We start from the raw sequence: 20,568 nt of genomic DNA on the forward strand, positions 1-20,568 counted from the left end.
CTCAGGATAGTGCAGCATGTGGTGTATAGTCCAAAGACTTGGTAAGTCACGGAGCCCAGAGCACACCCTGAATGCAGAGCAAGGTGCAGATGGGGACTCTCACCCAAGGTGCACTGCTCAAGTGGGCCATGACGGCTCCTAGAAATCGGGATGTTAAATCTAATGCTACTCTGGGAGCTAGGGAGTACTGTCCAGTCAGTCAAGGCCTTCAAGGAAATCCTGCCCTTTTCTAACTCATCTTTCCTTCTAAAAAGATCCAGACTCAGAAGATGAAATGATGGAATCAAACCCGTTTACCAGCTGGGATTCCTGAATCTCTGGGCCCCTTGCCAGAATAACAAAACAGAAGCTTCCCACAACCCCAGCACTTTGAAGCATCTATTCCTGATAGCATCTTTAGGTTTTCAGAAAAGGCAGCTACCTCAGAAGCTGCCCAGGCATGCAGTGGAAACTCTTTGTTACTGAAACATCTCCCTTTTCTCTTTCCTAGGAGTTTCTTTCAATAGTGTTTACACTCAAATTTGGAGAGTGTTACTGCATCTGGCTGCAGATCCCTATCCAGATGTTTCCGATTTGGCTATGAAAGTTCTCAACAGCATCGCCTACAAGGTATGTGTGACAAGATGTTCTCAGTGAAGCTCTCAAGTTCTTGGTTTTTGGTTCTGAATATTCAAGCGGGGAAATTCCAGGTGCTTGCAGGTCTATGTCATGGTTTAGAAACTTTCAACAACTGTTTCGAATCCGGAGATTTACAACACACTCTGAACTCTGTTTACATGTAGCTTCAGCTGGGGCATGCATTACTGCTTCCACTCACCCGCATCAGGCCACCAGGAGGTGAAGTAGGATTGTCATTATTTCTCATGATCCTTTCAAAGTCTGTAGGATCTGTAGTGGTAGCCCCTCATTCATTCCTGATACTGGTAATTTGTGACGTCTCTTTGTCATGACCATTCTGGCTAAAGGAAATTTTTCAAAAAACCAGCTTTTGGTTTCGTTAGTATTTCTCTGTTGGTTTTCATTTTCCATTTTATTGGTACCTGTTTTTATCTTCATTACTTCTTTTATTCTGCTTACTTTGGGTTTAATTTGCTCTTCTGATTCTAGTTTCTCAAGATGGAAGCTTAGTTCGTTGACTTTAGTCCTTTCTTCTTTGGGGACTGTAAAGCCTCCTAGTCCTTTTGGTGAGCTCTTGGAATTATGGGCCTTCCAGCGGTTCTTTCTGCAACCTCGTGGGTTTTCATCCCACCCACTAGCAGAAAGAACTCAAAGACAAGGGGCCTCCCCTGCAGACCTCAGAAGCCCTCTCCCCTCTGCACTCTGACCTGCCAGTTCCAGGCACCTCAGCTTCCATGGAGCTCCCATCTGTCTTCTCTGCTCACTAGACTGCTGGGCTCTCTCTGGGTCCACTGCCCCATGCAGTAGCCTGAGACTGCCGGGAACCGCCTGCCAACCGCCTGCAGGCCGTGAGCTGAGCCATCGTTTATCCCCTTCTCTCAGAGATCACAGGCTGCAGTACCCAGTAGTCAATGTCTGAAAACAGCTGTTTCATACATTTTTTTCTGGTTTTCCCATTGTTTATGGATATAAGACAGTTACATGGCAGTTGATCTTTTATGAGTGGAACTAAAAACCATTTATTATAGCATTTTTTTAAATTTTTGTAACTTTTTGTTAAAATTTCAAGCTTACAGACAAGTTTCAGGAAGAGCACAGGGAAACATCACATGTTACAGTTTTCCTGTTGTCTCCATCCTCACATAGGCTGATCACCACTGAGAGGTTGTCCCTAGGTGACCACTTGCCTCAGGTCACATAACTTGTAAGAAGATTTACTAGGGCCCAGGAATCTGGATGTTTCATTCCTAGTCTGTTTTTTCCACGTTGGTCATCAGGCCCTCTCGTGTGCTGTTGCCTCACTGGTGCTGGCCTCCCACTCAGTTGTAAACTCCTGCAGCTTCTCGTCTCCTTTTGGTGTCATGTATGTGTGGTGTTCGCTTCCTTCACTTAAGGTATTTTTCACTGGTCTAGTTGAGTCTTTTTCTGGCTGATGGCATCTCTCGTCGTCTGCCGTTGCTGCTGCTTCAGGTCCTGGTGGTGTCACAGGCAGCAGTGGCCTCGTCATGTGCCAGCTGTAAGCTGCCTGGTGGTCCATCTCCTCTTCCTCTTTAAAGAAGCAGTAAGAATAACGCAGAAGCGCATTGTGGGTTTCAACCTCAAGAGCTGTGGTCACCTGTGCGGCTCTCTCTGAAGCAGAGACTCGTAGGTCCATGGGTATTTTAGTGCACTTCCTGCCCGTTAGAACTACCAGCCTAATGCTAAAATGTTAGACGTTATCATTGGCCAACTCGGAACTATCTGGGTTGTTTAATTCTGCACTGACCTCCCCTGCCCTGCGTGAACCCCACAGCCCCTACCGTCACCATCCCACTGTGGACTAGCTACAACGGCACCTGAGCGATGTCATCTGCTTTTTCAACTAAGGATAAGATCAATTCAAAAATAAAACTTTTTAAAAACATACGTTTGTTACAACTTATTATGGTCTGTGACCAAGGGAGGGAGGAAGTTCAGTAGCTGGGGCAGGAGATAGAGATGGAAAGGAAGGCGACAGAGATGCGGAGGGTCTTGAGCCACACCCAAGACGGCCTCCTGGCCTCGGCCAGTGCTGTTGAGATGGTCGGATCACTTCCCGCAGTTTATTTAGCTTCTTGGTTATTTTGGTCACGATAAGCCAGTATTCATCCTATGTAAGTTTATTTTCCAGTAGCTTTATTTATTTACCTCTACTAAAAATCAACCTGAATTATTTAAAAATATAATCTCAGTGTGGCTCATGTTGAACTTTCACAGCTATAGGTTCATCACAGCAGACCTGACCTCAGGCTGTTAAACACATTCCTATTAGGAATCTCTCTAGCATGTGAAGCACAGAAACCATGTCTCCATGTCCTTTTGGATTATGTGTAAAGTGTGTAGCTGTGAGCCGAAATGCGCCTCCCCCGACTTTTAAGAGAAATAAACATCTTACGTGTGATGTCTCGTATCCTGCAGAGCTGCACGAGCAGCTTACAGGAACCTGAACAGCCGTTTGTGCCTTTAGTAAAACTCTCTCTAACCGAGCCCTAGAAACCCTGTAAAAGTGGCGTGTGGCTTTCTGCCTGCTGGCTGATCTGGAGTGACACACACATCCCAGTGCACATGCTGCCATGCCCACCAGCACACCTGTGCCAGAGGGATGGAGATCAGAGTGGGCCTCCTCTGGAGTCTGTGCTCCCAAGAGACCTTGCCTATGTGTCCATGTGTCTGTGTGTGTATACATATGTGTGTATATATTTTTGAGAGCAAACATTGCTACTGAAGGATTTGGAAGCATAAACATTAAGAAAACCCTTTCTTCAATTTAATTTGAGGAAATGTCTTACTTTCTGCTCTAGTAACTAAGAGGGGATTACATTTCAATTTACAGAGAAATGAACCTATTTTAGATATTTAACTCTGAAGCCAAATTTTTGTTCATCCTAGTCAAAACAGCCTTATCACTATGGAATGCCCCATAGAATTCTGTATTCAAATATAGAAGTTTCTACTAGCTATGTATGAAAGAGCCCACACAGCTCAAGAGCCGTGGCCTCATTTCAAGTGTTTATATCTCTTTCCATGGGCTTGGGGTTTGCATTTTGCTTGTAGTTTTTATTATGGAAAATTTCTAACTACATAGAAGTAAAAAGAAGTGTGTAGGGGCTGGCCCGGTGACATAGTGGTTAAGTTCGCACACTCCACTTCAACAGCCTGAGGTTTGCAGGTTTGGATCCCGGGCACAGACCTACATACCATTCAGCAAGCCATGCTGTGGTGGCGTCTCACATACAAAATAGAGGAAGATTGGCACAGATGTTAACTCAGGGCTAATCTTCCTCAGGCAAAAAGAGGAAGATTGGCAACGGATGTTAGCCCAGGAGCCAATCTTCCTCACACAAAAAATAATAATAACTTGCTGTAATTAAAACCTAGCTTCACACTTTCACATTAGTTACTTATCACTATGTTTCTTTTAAAATCATATTGTCATGCAGGAATTTTCTCCTCCTATTTAACAGCTTCAGTTCGAATCCAGAGAGCCAGTTCTGTTCACCCCTGATCTGCATTCCCTTAAGCCTACTGAATCGTAAGGATTTAAGTCAGCAAGTTTGCAATTAGCCTCTGAGCCAGAGGAGTGCTGCGCCTGGAACAGCTGAAATTCTCTTTCCAGGCGCCCCTGTGCTGCTCTCTCGGCAGACTCAGTCTGTGTGCATATGAATACTCTGATTTCTTTTTAATCGAGTCAAAATGGCCTTTACTCCATGGAGTCAGAGGGTTCTTTGTCGCTCTCATTCTTCTTTCTAGAAACTCCCGTTTGCTCTTTGCAGACATCTGGCTCTCCAGCTCAGCACCTCATCCCTGGGGAAGAGGGGGTCGTGAGCTGCTCCCTCCAGCACCAGGAGGCCCTCAGCTACTGTCCCCTGCCGCCTTGATTTGGAGGTAGCCCAGGCATGGAAATGCTGTCCGCCAGCCTCTTCCATGCCTCCTGGCTCCCTGCAGCCTCTACCAGGAGGAGGGACACCCGGGGTCGTGGGAACAGAGCCCGTCCCTGGGAACAGGGAATCACAGCAATCCTAGTGAACACTGACAGTTAGAGACATCTGTGTTTAGAGTTTGGACCTCCTACGCTCACTGCAGACCCAGAGGTGACAGGTGTCGTCACTTTGACTAGCTTAGTTTACAGAATTAGACACTGCCCCTGCCTGAGCAGCACAGCCTGCAGGCCCTGCCAGGCCAGCACAGGCAGCCTCAGGAGAGCTGGGCCCCCAGGGGTTTGGGCTCGGTGACTCTGGGGTGGCCACTGTGAATCTGTTCTCACGGACACTCTGCTGTGGGCTCTGGCAAGCGTCCCGTGCAGGGATTCTTGGCCACGACGTGATAGAATGGCTCCCTACGCCCATGGCTCCCTGCACGGTGGCACAGTCCAGCCTGATGGGGACAGCACAGCTTCGGCCTGGCGTCCCGTTCTAGCTCCACTAGCCTTGAGCTGGTTACTTCACATCCCCCAGCTTCTGTTTCCTCGTCTGCAAAGCTGGGATCACTGTGGGCCCTGCCTCCGAGGGCCGTGGTGAGGAGTAAATGCAGTAAGCCCGCAAAGCCCTGGTCACTGTGTGCAGCCTGTGCGGGGACTCTGCAGGACGGCAAAACTAAAGTACCAGTGTCATCGTCTTCTTCCCCGTCCTCACTGTTCTCTGTGAAAGTGGAGCCTCTCTGCGGTGTGCGGGTCCTGGAAAGGGTCGGGGGGCCTCCCCAATACCAGGTTCTCTTCCCTGGGGCCGAGGTTTGACAGCGCCCTGTGCCCCCAGAGTGAGACTTTCCCAGGCCCTTAGTAACCAGCAGGCAGTTCATCATAGCCACCGTTGTTGTTTTCACTGGGTGCTACCTAGCACCTAGAGTCCAAAGGGAAAGGTCACTTATCCAGGGAATGTAGTTTACAGAAAGATTGCTCACTAGATAAATAGAATCGTGTGCTTTTACAGGTGTCTGTTCTCAGTGATCAGGCAACCAGTGGGCTCTGCATCACGCTCAGCCCAAGGTACCTCTGGATAATCCTTTAGGGCATCATCTTCTCCCACATGAATCTAGATCCATGATATTCAGTTACCAGGGACATTTCTAAAATACCCCATTTCCCCAAAGAACCAGAAGCCTATGTCAGTGTCCTACACTCTGACTAGATCCAGACCCAGTTGGGAGATCCACTGCCCAGTCACCCACGTTTCTTTCTGGAATTTTTCTCCGCATTGAATCAGACTTTCCTGTGTCCTTGTGAGGAGACGTATTCTGTTGAAGGACCAAAGAGTAAAGAAAGCTCACAGGGAGCTAGAAAAAGGGGGTCTAAATACAGCCCCGGCGCCTGTTACAGAGACGTCCCATGAACTGCGCGGGGGGCAGGGGGCCGTGGCGGGGCTGATGTCTGTGCGTGCTTGAGTCCCCGCGAGCCGTTTCTAAGAGAATACGTCTGACCTGGACAGAATGCTGTTTGCCGCCCTCTGCAAAGTTGACCTGTACCTCCGCCTGAAGCCCACAGCCCACATGCAGCTAGCACACTAGTGTTTGCCAACCTTTCCTGGTGGCATGCTCGCTGTTTAAAACGGCGACTGGGACCAGTGCGGAGAGGAACCTCCCGAAGCCTCGCCGGCGGCCCGGCTCACCACCCTCGCCAAGGCTGCAACCAGCAGGTCTGCTGAGCTGCCTCCCTGAGTCACCTCCTGCTCACCTTCACTGGTGCAGCCACACACTGACACCTAATCAACGCTGAGTAACAGTTTATTGAATCAATAGGAATTGTTAGGCTAGAGAAAGCTTCCTGTAGGCCTGAAACCCTGTGGTCACCAACGTGCAAGCTGCAGTCATGGAAATCTCCTACGCCAGGGCGGGCCCCTCAGCTCTTCCAGAAGTGGTGGGACGTTAGAGCTGTGTGCCAGCAGCTGTCGGCCTGGGTCGCAGTGAGGTGGGGCTCTTCACCCTTCAGGTCACGTCGAGCCGGGGCTGCGTCACTTCCCACCCGCAGAAGAGTGAGTCGAGCAGAGTTAGTCACCCTCTGGCTGCCACTCACTTTTCACACTGCAGCTCCTGGAAGGGCAGGGGGCGGGGGGCGCACAGAAGGACAAGTGAGCCCGGAGGGTCTCAGGGCGTGGGACGCTCGGGCTCCTGAGGCTGAGTCACCGCTCTGCTCAGGCACCGGCTGAACCTCTGTGCTTCATGGACATTTGAAGGATTTGTGGATTCTGCTGAAGTCTTCATTTCAACCCCAAAAGTTTCCCGTCTTCCTCATCACCTCCCACTGTTTTTCTAGAAATTTTGAGGAGGCGCATACTAAGTTTATAGTTTCTTAGCTTAACTTTGTTTTCTCTTTTGAGAGTTATTAAGGGATCATTCGGCTCTCAGGTTTTGTGAGGTGTGTGCGTATGTGTGTGTGTGTATGTGTGTGTAGGGTGGGCCAAATAATTTAGATACCAAAGCAAAAACATGTTCACAAACAATATGACTTTTGTAACTCAAAAAATAAAAAGTATTTTTTAAAGGCTGATTATGGTTCAGTTTTCTTGCTATTTTTATTTAAACGGAAGGGTTATCTGGGAAGCATTGATATTGTATGAATGAAGAGTTTTGTAGTTGCCTTGTTTCCTGTAATTGTCTGTCTGTTGACCAAACATCAGTACAGCATCCCTCTCTGCTGAGTGAACAATCAAAAAACGTGAGGGTCCCTCTAAGGAGCCAGTCCAGGGTTCCACTGGAATGCCACCCCACGAAGGGCGGGGCTCATCTTTCTCGCTGGGCAGCACCCCGAGCTTTGAACCAAGACTGGCACCAGCTGCCCTCAGGGAGCACTTGGTAGCCACCCTAGCCAGCCACCTGTCCTGTGTCTTCACTCAGAGGAGCTCCCCTCCCAGCGTCAGGCCCTTTCTGAGCCCCCTCACCTCAGGGACCCAGAGCCGGCAGGCCCGCCCAGCTGCCCTGTGGGCTCAGAGCAAAACGTCCACGGAAGCACTTGGCCAGTGTGGGCTTGCCCGCAGACGAGCAGCATGCACCCCGGTTTGCTTCTCAGCTCTTACTACTCCAAGCAGACATCCAGCAGACATTTCCAAATCTACGTAAATCCTATTTAAAAAAGCAAAACAAAACCACTTCCCTCCTGAATGCCAGTTTCAACTGGTGCACATCCTTTTTCTGTGGTGAAATGTCAAACCCTGCAAATGTTTGTGGAAGGAAGTTTACAGAACCCACTCTTGTCTCCATCCACAAAGTGCTGCATCCGGGGAAACTGCTCTGAGCCTGCCCCAAGGTAGAAAAACAAATGCAGAGGCTGGAGCGATGCTCTCCCGCCAGTGCGGGAGCTTAGCCCGCTGGGCAAGGGAGGAGGAAGGCCGAGGATTTGCCAGGGAGGGTCTGCTCTCGGGAGAAGGAAGGTGGCGGTTGAGGGTGGAAGTGTTGTTCGTTGTCCTGAGGGAGGAGCCCTGTGGACAACTTTCTCCCCAACTTCCCGGATCCTGACTCACGGTTCACCCTAGCATAGTTTTGTGAGGGCCTTTTAGGCAGGGCCATCCCCAGAGCCTCACTGGACCAGGTGAATAATTGCTAAAAGGCAAAAGAATATCATTTTATCTGCAGGGTGATGTCTGGGGGAAATTTCAGCTGGGATCTTGCGTTGGTATGTGAGATTTCCTCGGCCAAAAGGCCTTTGCTGCAATTTTGAAGCCCCACGAAACAAGCACCACCCTGTGCTTCTGTCCTGTAGCCTCAGAGGTCCCCACCAGCTGACCCTCCGACATCGCTTGTCTTTGCTCTTCCAGGCCACAGTGAACGCCCGGCCTCAGCGCATCCTCACCACGTCCTGTCTCACTCAGTCGGCGCCCGCCAGCCCCACCAACAAGGGCATCCACATCCACCAGGCCGGGTAAGTGGCCTGGGTCTCACCTGTGTGCAGCCTGTCCTCCGAGGTCTGTGGTGAGGTTCCCTCGGATACTCCCTGTCCCGTTCTCTGCCAGCTCTGTGCTTGCTCGCTCTCTCCTCCCTACTTTTCGTCTTCTTTTCCCTCTCCCTGCCCCCGCTCCTCTCCTCCCCCTCTGCTTCTCTCTCCCTCTCTGGTGAGCATCTTCTCTGTGTCTCTCACACACACCCCTTCATCTGTCTAATCTGAGCTCCTTCCTAGAGTTCTTTGCTGCCTTCGTCTGCACACACTCTAACGGCAGAAGTAGAACTGAGCCTGACTTCTATAGCCCCCAGAATTTTATGAGAGGGTCTGTACCCTCCCCGTCAGTAACAGCGGGGTGGAGGCAGAACGTTCCTCTTATATCAGCATCCACCTCAGGAAGTGGCGAGGCTGCGCTGAATTCAAGGAGTGCAGACGTGTGCGCTGAGCCCCTCCTTGTACCCGGCTGGGTCACTTAGTCCTGACCTAGCTTACCTCGCTGCGTTAGTTTTCAGTGGAAGACCATTCTTGGAACCCACAGGCAGGAGCTAGAAGGGGTCGTTAATTCTGCATCAGCAGGTGGTGTTTGGAGGACCTTCTGCACTGATGGCCTGGCCCTTGCCAGTGTCCAGGGGGTGGGCAGAGCCAGGACCACTGGCTTAGTGTTTGGTTTCAAAGTAACGGGCTCTGGGTACAAGGCAGTATTTCTTCTTCCCGGACACAGAGGCTCCCCGCCAACGTCCAGCACGAGCAGCTCCAGCCTGACCAACGACGTGGCCAAGCAGCCGGTCAGCCGAGACCTGCCTCCAGGCCGGCCAGGCCCCACCGGCCCCACAGGCGTGCAGTACACACCCCACTCCCACCAGTTCCCCCGGACACGGAAGATGTTTGACAAAGGCCCGGACCAGGTACAGACACTGGACTGTTGGGTGATTTTTAAATACTAATTCTGATGAATTTAGATGCCAAGAGCTCTGCTCCTCAGACGTGAGCCGAGACCTCGGAATTAGGTCATTGGCATTGCCTCGCACCTTGTGCAGGATGTGGGCACCATCCTCCCCTCATCCCCAGGCGGTGGCTCCGGGCTTGACCCCCGTTTGACAGTCGAATCTTTGCGAACATCAGGGGGCCGTTCCTCTTACTCCTGCAGCCTCTTGTTCTCAGTTCACCATTCTTGGCAGCTTCCACGTAACCAAATAAGCACATGGAGCTCATTTGCTCCTTCTCTTCTTGGGTAAATAGCATTCTGCCTCCACTTGGCACGGCAGCTGCTCCACAGCAGTGTTTGTTCTGAATGGATTCTTTGCTTTTTCCGTAAACATTCAATTACGCCACCTCAGTGGGTGCAGTCTCTGCCCTTAACTAAGTTGAAGAATAAATTTCAGGAGAGGGGCCATTGGTGCCTTCATTTCCAGCCGCGAGGATGCGCAGTAGGGTGAGCGCGGAAGCTGGGCGTGCGCTGCCTCGTCCAGACTGTTGGCTGCTCTCTGGGCCAAGGATGCACGGTCTGGAGAGCTTGTTCAGGATGCACCAAGGGCGTCGGGCTGCCATGGGTGCCACGGGGCAGCCAGTGTCTCAGCTCACAGGAGGCAGCAATTCTAACAAGAAGTCCACAGCAGGCTGCAGGGGGCCTTTGTAGCAGGAAGCGCATGTTGGTGATGAAAAGGCTTCCACCCATGCCACCCGGCCCCTCACCCTCCCTGGCTTTCAAGGCGCGCTCTCTCCCTGCCTCAACAGCTTGGAGAAAAAATGGCCACAAGCTCCCAGTGCGAGGGTCAGCCTCCTGGCCGGACCCTGAGATGGGGCAGCCATCCCCAGAGTCCTGGTCCGGCAGAGCAGCTCAGTGGCAGCAGGCAGCCCACAGTCTCCACCAAGCAGGGGGTGAGAGCCTATCGCTGCGTCCCACCTGTGGGACTTCCCACCAGCAGGCCTTCCCGGATGATGGGGACTCCTCTCTGAAAGATGCCTTTACTCCCACCACCGACACGCACTGCAGGGACTTCTTGTGCCCGGCTGTGTGCAGTGAGGTGAGCTCCTACTCTAACAGCCCCAGCCACCATTGGTCCTGCAACAGGAATAAAACTGATGCATCGCCCTAAAAAATAGGGTCAAGTATTTTGAGTTTTAATACTTAGAAATCCCAGTTGGCCTACGTTCTGCTGCACCCTCTGTCCAGGAGCCACCTCGCACAGGGCAGGTGCAGAGTCACCAGGAGTCCCTGCCCTCCTCCGGGTACCTGTGTGGCTGGCCTTGTTGGGGCAGCAGCCCCGGGACTAGGCTGCACAGGCCTTGTGGGGATTACTGACCCGGCATCGAAGGACCTGTGCAGCCAGCTCAGGGGAGTGACAGGGACTCTGCAGCCCAAGCCACCTTAGCTGGCCCCAGGGGGACGCAGTTCCCTGGACGCAGACTTGGATGGCCCTTCCTACTGTGGGTTCCCTGGAGCCCTGTCCAGACATTCAGCATCCCTTGGTTACCAGGATGCAGAAGTAAGGGGAACCCAGAAATGTTTCCCTAGAAGCCAGACCACTGCCAGCCACTGTGCCCTTGTCCCCAGTTATGAACTATTTCAAATGTACAAAGAATGTGGGGAATGAGGAGACTCACTGTTGTTTCTGTTCTTTTCTCCCCTCCTCCTTTCCAAATGCCCGGAAGACCACCGACGATCCAGATGATGCTGCTGGACACAAAAGTTTCATCTCGGCCACGATGCAGACGGGATTCTGTGACTGGAGCGCCCGATACTTTGCGCAGCCTGTCATGAAGGTAGCTGTGTGTCATTAGCTCCGGGGTTTAGAGCCAGAAGCCCTGGCCAAGTGCCTGCTCCTCCTGTCTTGAGCAAATACTCAGGGTCCTCCAGAGCCTCACCCTCTGGCTCCCTGCTTACTTCCCCTGGAACCCCGGCCTCGGGCCCAGGCTCTCTGTACCCCTCTGCTCCAGGCTGATGCTCTGAACCCCACTGGGTTTGTGCACTGTGAGCCTCAGCTGGCTGCTCACTGTGGCTCCCACCAACCCAGGCGGGGCCATGCAGGCCACTTGCGAAGCTGTGGCCTGAGGCAGGAGACCAGGGCTCTGTAGGGACCTGCTGTGCTGGCAGCCTGGGCTGACCCTCGGGGCTTCTGTCCCGCTGCATTTGCGGCTGTTGAAGGATGGCACCAAATTGATGTCCTGGTAGCTGGTGTTAACAGTTCAAATAAAACAGCAGAAGAAGCAGACTTCATTCACTTTCTTGTCTTCTCAAAAAAAAAAAAAAAGCCTGCCTTTTCTGAGCTTGCCAGTGTACAATGTATCACTTTGTCTTACTTGGCAAGGTCACTCCAGGCCTCCTAGCTCCTTCCTGTCCCTGGGCCTCACGTGGGCGGCCTCGCACCCTGGGGACGGTTGGACTAAGCCAGATGACTGTTTCAGAGACCCATCCTCTGGGGCTAATTCTAAAGCATTCTGGCTTATTCCAGGAGACTGCCTTTCAGGTTTAATTCAGGACGTGAAGCGTGTCCTGTCGCGGCAGATTCGTGCACACGTTCAGGGTGACAAGTTGGGACCGTGCCGCTTTGTCGAGCAGAGCCTCTCCTGCCCGTCTTTCTGCAGGAACACCCCAGGGTCATTTTTAGATTTTCCTAGTCTGAAGCACATTCTCAGAAAACCTTCTTCCTCTTCCCTTTGTATAGATCATTGAAAATTGCCAATTGCAGCTTATTCTTAGTTGTTTATCAAGCTAGGCGTCCTGGAATGTTCATGAAGAGTGTTGGGCTCTTCATCATAGCTTTCTTCTGCTTCCCCATAGTCAATAAAAACATAAAATAACGGTTGTCAGTGCCTGAGGCAGGTCGTCAGCTTCTAATTTATTGAACCCCTTTGCTGAAAAGGGAGAGGAGATCTCTCTTCCGTTTTTTAACTGGACCCAACTTTTCCAGAAAGCAGTCTGGCCATCAGCGTCAGACGCCTTGAACAGCCATTCCCTGTGACCCAGTAATTTGTTTGCTAAGACATTAGCAAGGAAATAATCAGTGTCATGGGTGATCTGTGTATTACTGATAACAGCAGAAACTAGGACCCACTTAAAAGTCCACAGAGGGAGAGTGGCTAAAAAATCATGAAATATTTGATATGATAGTATTGGAGTGATTAAAAAATTGAGCTTTGAAATTTATATCTTAAGGAAATGCTCAGGATAAGGTTTTTTAAAAGGAAAAAAAGCAGGCCACGAACTGGCTGCAGAACAGGCATAGATGTCAGTGCCGGGCACACGCACGTCTGGGAGTCAGAAAGGGACTGGATGGAAACTAATTCTAGTGGTGGGATCTCCGATGACGGTGGTGGCGCTGAATTTGTTTTTTCTTATATGTTTCTATCTTTCCTACAATTGCTGCATTAAGCATGAAGTACCTTTATAGTCAGGAAAAAAAGTCTTGAAGAAACACCCCACCACCACCACCGAGATCGTTGAGGCCTGTGGGTTAAGTTATGGTCAGCCAACCTTACTGTCCCAGACAAGCTCCTGCTTACCTTCAGGGGGCTGTCGGTGCGCTGTCCACCCGCACACTGAGGGAGGAAAGAGGAGCGAGCCCTGGAGTTTGTACCAGGAGACAGGTGGACACTGGTGCTGTGGGTAGTGAGCCGTCCTGTAGAACTATGGTACAGGCTGCTTAAAAGTTAAATGGGGTTTAGTTTAATATTAACAGAAGTGCGCTTACCTTGATACAGTCTCCTGCTTAAGGCAAGTGAAGGCAAGCAATTTAGAACTCTAGATGGCCTGGCCTTCCCTCTTGCTGAAATGGCAGTGGCTCTAAATTATGGTAATTTCTTGCTGTGGTAATGAGCAGCTTTTCTTGAAGTCTTTGAAAAATGCCTGTTTTCAGTCATCCACATATGGTGAGAGGGAGAAGTGGCATTGCTCTTAAACTTAAAAATGAACTCGATTTCCCCCCAAGGATTGGCCTTCCGGCCCTCAGCACGCTGTGCCTAGACCGCTGTTAAAGTGAGCGAGCCTCTCTGGGGACATGTCAGCTGCTTGCAGGAGGAAGTTCCCAAGGCACACGGCGTGTCAGGCGAGCGTCGGGGTTTCGTCAGGGGCCTCTCCATCTATCTCGGTTTTACTCACGTGCAGATGCAAAGGCAGATCTGCTCGGTGGCTAATGCTGCACCTCCCTCTTTTCAGCACTAGCAGCAAATCCATCTGCCTTTGTGTTCTTCTGTTTGTATACCCGGATTATGTCTGGGAATTCCCGCCAGGGAGGGTCCTGTGTGTTGCCAATGTGCAGAAGACAGGCTGTCAGCCAGTGGTCTGGCCTGATACATCGGTGTGGGTCCAAGATGTGGACACTGCAGTGAGATTAGGGAAGGAAGGGCCCAGGGAGGGTGTCCTCCCACCCCTTAGCCCACGGGAACAGTTAGGAAATATCAAATGAGTGAACAATGGTTTCCTCAGACCCCGCCACGTTTGTGAAAACAAACTGTCCTTCGGTGGCAGCTTTAAATGGCGAGCTCTGGGTTACGACTGACAATGAGCTCTGTTATGATCTTCTTTGTCTGCAGTTCCTGACAGCAACTAATATGTTGGGTGGTTGAAGGACTTGAAGTGATTTTCCTTTTACGTGAATTAGAGACCTTTTCTAAACTTGAGAAGAGAAGGAGGACATGTTTTATCTCATTGTTATTTTAAAATTGTCTCCTACCTTTTCCAGGTGATGGTCACAAGGGTTTTTTTTATTAATTTAATTAGTCATCTAATGGCTTGTTTGTGCAATAAAGTGCATTAGGAACTTTTTTAATTAGCCTACTTCACGTGTAAAGTAAAAATGGCCCAAGGGTAGGATTATACCTCAAAAAGGACAGAAGAACCCCAAACCCTGAACTGCTTCAAAGGTAAGTATAAAAAATTAAGATATTTACCAGGTAACAAAATTATACCCAGTTTTACAGTCACGTGCAACTAATGGTTAGTAAAATTGAGTACCTAAAAACGGGATTATGATGGCAGTGTTTGCTAGCTTTTTTATCAGTTCAGTCGGATGTCTTACAAGTCTGCATGACTGAAAAGAACTATCTTCTGGATGTGGTCCTCCTTTGATTGATGAAACAACCTTCTCTCTTCCCTGTGTTGGTTGCAGACCTCACATCTACTTTAGAAAGAATATTAAAAATGGTCTGTCATGTGCTTTAAAAAAAAAAGATATATTGAAATTTATTCTGATTACAAAAGTAATACGATTTTTTTTTCCACTCTCAGTTTGGCAGATTTCAGAGATTGATTTTATCCAGAGATTGGCTTACCAGGGTGTGAGGAGAGATGCTCTTGGTGGGAGGTACAATACAAGCCTGGTGTAGCACAATTCAGCGGTAGCTATCAAAATTACAAATGGGTATGCCCTGGAAGCCAACAATCCTACTCTGAGAAGTAGGTCCTAAAACCGCCACTGTACTTGCATATGTAGTAATATATGGCCAAACATGCTCATTACGTTATTTGCAGTAGCAAAAAGTTGACAACAGAAAAAAAGAATATTAATGAGGAGGAGACTGAATTAAAAATGATGCTTCCGTGCAGTAGAATTCTGCACAGCCATTAAAGCTGGCAAGTTCTGTCTCTGTGAGGATTTGGTTGATATCCTTGATACAGAGGGCAAATCATCAAACGTTCCAAAATGCTTTCACAAATGCTGTGGTTCTATAGATCTGAATAAGCCTCGGAAGAAGGCCAGGAGGTTACGCGTCAAGCTATTCAAATACTACAGTTAACTTCTAGAAGGTGGGATTGAAATTGGGGACAGGGACTGTCCTTTTTATGCTGCGTACTTCTGGGTTGTTTGAATTTTTTAGAAAGAACAACTATTAGTTTTGTGATTTAGAACAGATTAAAATATGATGTTTAATTACAAAAAGAGCTTTGAGTCCACCTGATCATCTTAAGATATCACATGCAGAGTGCATATCAGTTTCTTTGCACACGACCCTTAAAGCTAAGCAACGATTTACATTGAACAAAGAGCATGGGTCTTGTTGTGCCCTGACTCACACTTAGAAGAGTGTGTGAATGTGCTCTGCACTTTATGAAATCTGCACATCTATGAAACTATTCTTTAAAGTGCACTAAGCTATTTTTTAAAGACTCATAAAATAAAATAACACAAAATAAAATTGAAATCACCCATAGCATACACACTCACTCACACACACACAGTTTTCTCCCCACCTTTGAGATTATTCTACCTATATAGCTTTGTATCCTGCTTTTTTCATTTATATTATTACGAACATTGAACATTTTCTCATATCATCATATATTTTTCCACAAAAATGACTTTTTCTGCTTTTTCCGATGATAAATGATGCTGTATGTGACATTCTTGCACCTAAACATCCAGACAGACAGCCTGAGATTTTTGCTTGGTCTGGATGCTGATACACTACATCCAGCCAGTGCCATACTATCTCCAATCTCTAAAGTGGATGCTTCCAGTCCTTTCCTGGAAAGGTCAGGAGGAAATCAGACAGACAGGTGGACTGCCCCCAGGGATCCCCGATGGCACGAGCATTTGGGTTTGGACGAAAGCTGCCTGGAGTACGTGGTTAGGTGGAAGGGGAGATTTCCCCAGCGTTCTCTAACCTGCTCCTGCTGAGCCACGCCAGGCGGACTGCGTGCACACCTGCTGGGCACCTGGGAGCCACTTCCTCCCACTCTGCCTGACGTGCCGGCCGTGGCGGCGGCCCTCCTTTATCTTATAAATCATTGCTGAATTGTAAACAATCAGGGACTGAGATCGTTGAGTGAATCAGCTGTGTTCTTTCTTTAAAACAAACATTCTTTAAACAAAACAGTGTTGAAAGATATTAAAGAAGACCTAGATAAATGGGAAGGAATCACATGTTCGTGATCAGATTTAATATTAACATGGCAGTACTCCCCAAAGAGAGCTACGATTCAGCACAATCCCTGTGAAAATCCCAGCTGAGTTTTTTGCAGAAATTGACAAGCTGAGACTAAAATTCAGATGGAAATGCGAGGGACCCAGAATAGCACAAAAGAAAAAAAAAGTTGTAGGGACCAGCCCAGTGGCACAGCAGTTAAGTGCCCACGTTCTGCTTCTTGGCGGCCCGGGGTTCGCCGGTTCAGATCCTGGGTACAGACATGGTACCACTTGGCAAAAGCCATGCTGTGGTAGGCGTCCCACGTATAAAGTAGAGGAAGATGGACATGGATCATAGCTCAGGGCCAGTCTTCCTCAACAAAAAGAGGAGGATTGGCAGTAGTTAGCTCAGGGCTAATCTTCCTCAAAAAAAAAAGTAAAAAGAAAATAAATGTTGTAAAAGACAAAACACAGCGACTCAACACTTTCCTATTTCAAACCTTACTGCATAGTTACGCTAATCGAGACAGAGTAGTGCTCACATAAGGAGAGACTTGTAGGTGAATGGACTAGAATGAGAGTCCAGAAATACACCCTGACATCACTCCTGTACCCATAAGCTCAGCTACTTAGATGAAATAGATAAATTCCTTGAAAGACAAACTACCAAAACTCACTCGCTATGAAATAGAGAACCTGGGTAGTCCTGTGTCCGTGAGAGGAAATGAGTCTGTAGTTAGAAACCTTCCAACAAAGAAAAGACAGCTCCAGACCCCAAACATTTCACTGGCAAATTCTACCAAACCTTTAAGGAAGAAATGATACCGGTTATGCACAATGTTATGGAAAATAAAAGAGGAGTGAATACTTCCCAAGTCATTGTGTGAAGGCAGCATTATTCTGATACCAAAACCAACCAAAGACATTACAAGAATAAAGAAACTACAGACCACCATCCTTCATGAGCATGGACCCGAAATCCTCAACATAACATCAACAACTCAAACGCAGCAATATATAAAATGGATTATACACTGGTGACCTAGTGGATTCTATCCCAAGAATGCAAAGTTGATTCAACATTTTTTAATTAATCATGTAATTGAGTGTATCAACAGACCAAAGAAAAGCCCCAGGATCATCTCAATAGCTGCAGAAAAAGGATTTGACAGAATTCAACAGGCGTTCATGATAGAAACTCTCAGCAACTAGGAAGAGAAGGAGACTTCCTAACCCTTTCACGGGGCACCTACAAAACCCTAGAGTTGACGTCCTTCTCGTTGGTAGAAGACTGAACGTTTTTCTCCAGAGTCAGGAATGAAGCAAGGACATCTGATTTCACCACTGCTGTTCACCCTCCTACGGAGGCCCTAGACAGTGCAGTGTGGCAAGAGAAGGAGATAAAAGCATGCCAATGGAAAGGACGAAATAAAACCCTCCATTCACAGGCAACATTATTGTGTTTGTAGGAAAGCCCAAATAACTGCAAAATGCTGCTAGAATAAGTGACTTCAGTGAGATTGCAGGATACAGGGTCAGTATTACAAAAATCAATTGTATTTTATATGAAAAATTGGAAATTGAAATTAAACATCAGTATCATTTACAGTAGCACCAAAAAAAACATGAAATACTTAGCTATAAATCTTAAAAAAAAAAAAAAGTGCAAGATCCAAATGCTGAAAAATGCACATGCCAAGGGAAGGAATCAGAGACCTAAATCAGTGAAGGCCATCTTCCTGGGGTGAGAACTCAGCAACGCCACAGTGCCAGTTCTCCCTCAGCTGATGTGTGTGGACCAACGCAATCTCAATCAAAATCCCAATAGGTTTTTTTTTTTTAATTGACAAGCCCATTCTAAAGTTTATAGGAAAAAGCAAAGAAACTAAAATAACCAAAACACTTTTGAAATAGAACAAAGCTGGAGGCCTTGCACTGTCTGATTTTAAGACTCAATATAAAGTTAAAGTAATCAAGATGTGTGGAATTGGCAAGAGGAGAGACACATAGATCAATGAACAGGATAGAGTCCACAAATGGATCCCCATTTGTTCGTACAATTGATTCTCAATAAAGGTGCAGAGACGGTTCAGTGGAGAAAAGATGGTCTTCTCAACAAGAGGTGCTGCAGCAATTGGACATCCATTTGCCCCCCAAAAAAACCCTCAGCCCATCCTTCACACCTTGTACAATAACCAACTCAAAGTGAATCACAACCCTAAGTGTGTGACCTGAGCCATGAAGCTTCTACAGGAAAATCCTTCCGACCTTGGGCTCGGCAGTGGTTTCTTTAATGAGACACGAAAAGCGCAAGCCATACAAGAAAAAATGTTAAATTGGACTCCATCAAAATTGATAACTGCTGTTTAAATGACACTGTTAAGAACATGAAAACGCAAGCCACAGACTGAAAAAAAAATTGTAAAACACATACCTGATAAAAATCTTGTATCCAGCATACGTAAAGAGCTCTCAAAAGTCCATAATAAGGAAACACACAACCCAATTAAAAACAATGGGCAGAAGATTTGCACAGACACTTCCCCAAAAAGATGTACAGATGGCAAACACACACATGGAAAGATGTGTAACGTTAAGGCAGTCAGCCGTTAGGAAAGTGAGAATTTCCACAATGAGATACCACCACACGTTGGTATGGTGGTAAAACTAGAATGGCTAGTGTTTAAGTTCATCAATTGCAAGTGCTGACAGAGGGTGGAGAGCAGCTGAAACTCCCATACTTTGCTAGTGCAAAGACAAAATATTACAGACGCTGAAAACATTTGGCTGTTTCTTAGAAAATTAAACACACTTACTGCTGTACAACTCAGCAAACCTCTTCCTATATATTCTCCCAGGAGAGATGAAGCCTTAGGCTCATTAAAAAAACCTGTGTATAAATCTTTACAGTGGCTTTATTCATGATCACCAAAAACAAGAAACAACCCAAATATCCTTCTTCTGGTGAATAAACTAAGATAGAACCATATAATGAAATACTAGTCACGAAACAAAATTTGTGTAAGTAAACTGAAATACACACAACACCAATTAATCTCAAGTGCGCTACGCTCAGTGAAAGAAGCTGGACTCAAAAGGCCACATACTGTGCCATCCGTTTATATAATATCCTGGAAAAAGCAGAACAAAATTATGGGACAGAAAACAGACGATTGGGTGCTGGGCCCAGGGCGGGGGGAGGGCTGACTATAGAGGGGCACATAACAGTTTTGGGGGAAGCTGTTCTCTGTCTCAGTTGTGGTATTACAAGACCATAAGCACTTGTCAGAACTCAGAACTGTGCCCCAAAAGGGTGACATTTACTGCATGTGAGTTATCTCTATGTCAACCTGATACTTAACAAGAAGTGTAGTCAGATGATGAAAATAGCCATATTTGGGTATCACTATATATAGTGAACTCTGATCTTCACTTTGGGGCTTTTTACCCATCAGTGGCCTACACTGTTGTCACTTGAAGGGCAGCCCTTAGGTGTCCCGCACAGAGGAGGCCTGGCTGCATGGGGTCAGCCCCGTGTCGCTGGCACTTGTCTCCCAGCATATGCTCCTCTCTCTGTTTGTGGAGAGAGGCCTTCAGTGTTTGTGGGGTGTTGTTGAACAGAGGGAAGAATAAGAAAAAGTGTTCAGGTGAAGAGCAAGCCCAGAGGCACGTTTATTCTCCCTTTGTGCCATCAGAACATGCTTTGTTTCTGGGTAGAAGCTGACAAGGCTTGGCTCTGGGAATTTAGCATCAATTAGTGAGCCCTTTCTGCGGGTTCCTCTCCCCTTTTCCCTTCAGGTCTTTTCCAATCTTGATACCCATGTACCTGTTTTGAATTTTATCCTGGGCACCTTGAAACTCTTTAAATTCAGAGGTGTTGAAAGTAAAACTAAGCCCTGTGATTCACCAGTTCATCGTGTGAGGATTTGCTGTGTGTGGAAAAACCCCAGATTGCTGCTCTCTGTCAGGCTCCTGGGGACCCTCTCATCTTCCTTTGTTCCTGCGCCGCAAGTTGCCCCAGTGACAGGCAAGGAGCTGAGGGAGATGCGCCTCATCGGCTTTAGGCCGCCACCTCTCTGTGGGAGGCTTCAGAATCGTAATTGGTTTCTGTCTGAGTAGGAGCTAGGAGGTGTGGAAGCGGCAGCAAGTCATGATCCTCGTCATGTAACACTCCCCCCCATGCCCACATCCCTCTAGCTCTGTGTAGAGGAAAGCACAGCAGAA

General features: G+C 47.9%; 1 protein-coding gene across 5 annotated transcripts in view; it reads left to right on the forward strand.

Moving 5' to 3' along the window:
• RPTOR (regulatory associated protein of MTOR complex 1) overlaps window positions 1–20,568 on the forward strand; it is a 394,844-nt gene that overhangs the window by 341,197 nt on the left and 33,079 nt on the right. For all 5 annotated transcript variants that reach the window (XM_046674997.1, XM_046674998.1, XM_046674999.1 and 2 more), the window contains exons 21-24: window positions 491–609; window positions 8,379–8,482; window positions 9,222–9,405; window positions 11,153–11,263. In XM_046674997.1, coding sequence (XP_046530953.1) covers window positions 491–609; window positions 8,379–8,482; window positions 9,222–9,405; window positions 11,153–11,263 — 518 coding nt within the window. The remainder of the gene's footprint in view (window positions 1–490; window positions 610–8,378; window positions 8,483–9,221; window positions 9,406–11,152; window positions 11,264–20,568) is intronic.

The sequence above is a fragment of the Equus quagga genome, chromosome 11, assembly GCF_021613505.1.
Source record: "Equus quagga isolate Etosha38 chromosome 11, UCLA_HA_Equagga_1.0, whole genome shotgun sequence".
In the NCBI taxonomy this organism is placed as follows: domain Eukaryota; kingdom Metazoa; phylum Chordata; class Mammalia; order Perissodactyla; family Equidae; genus Equus; species Equus quagga.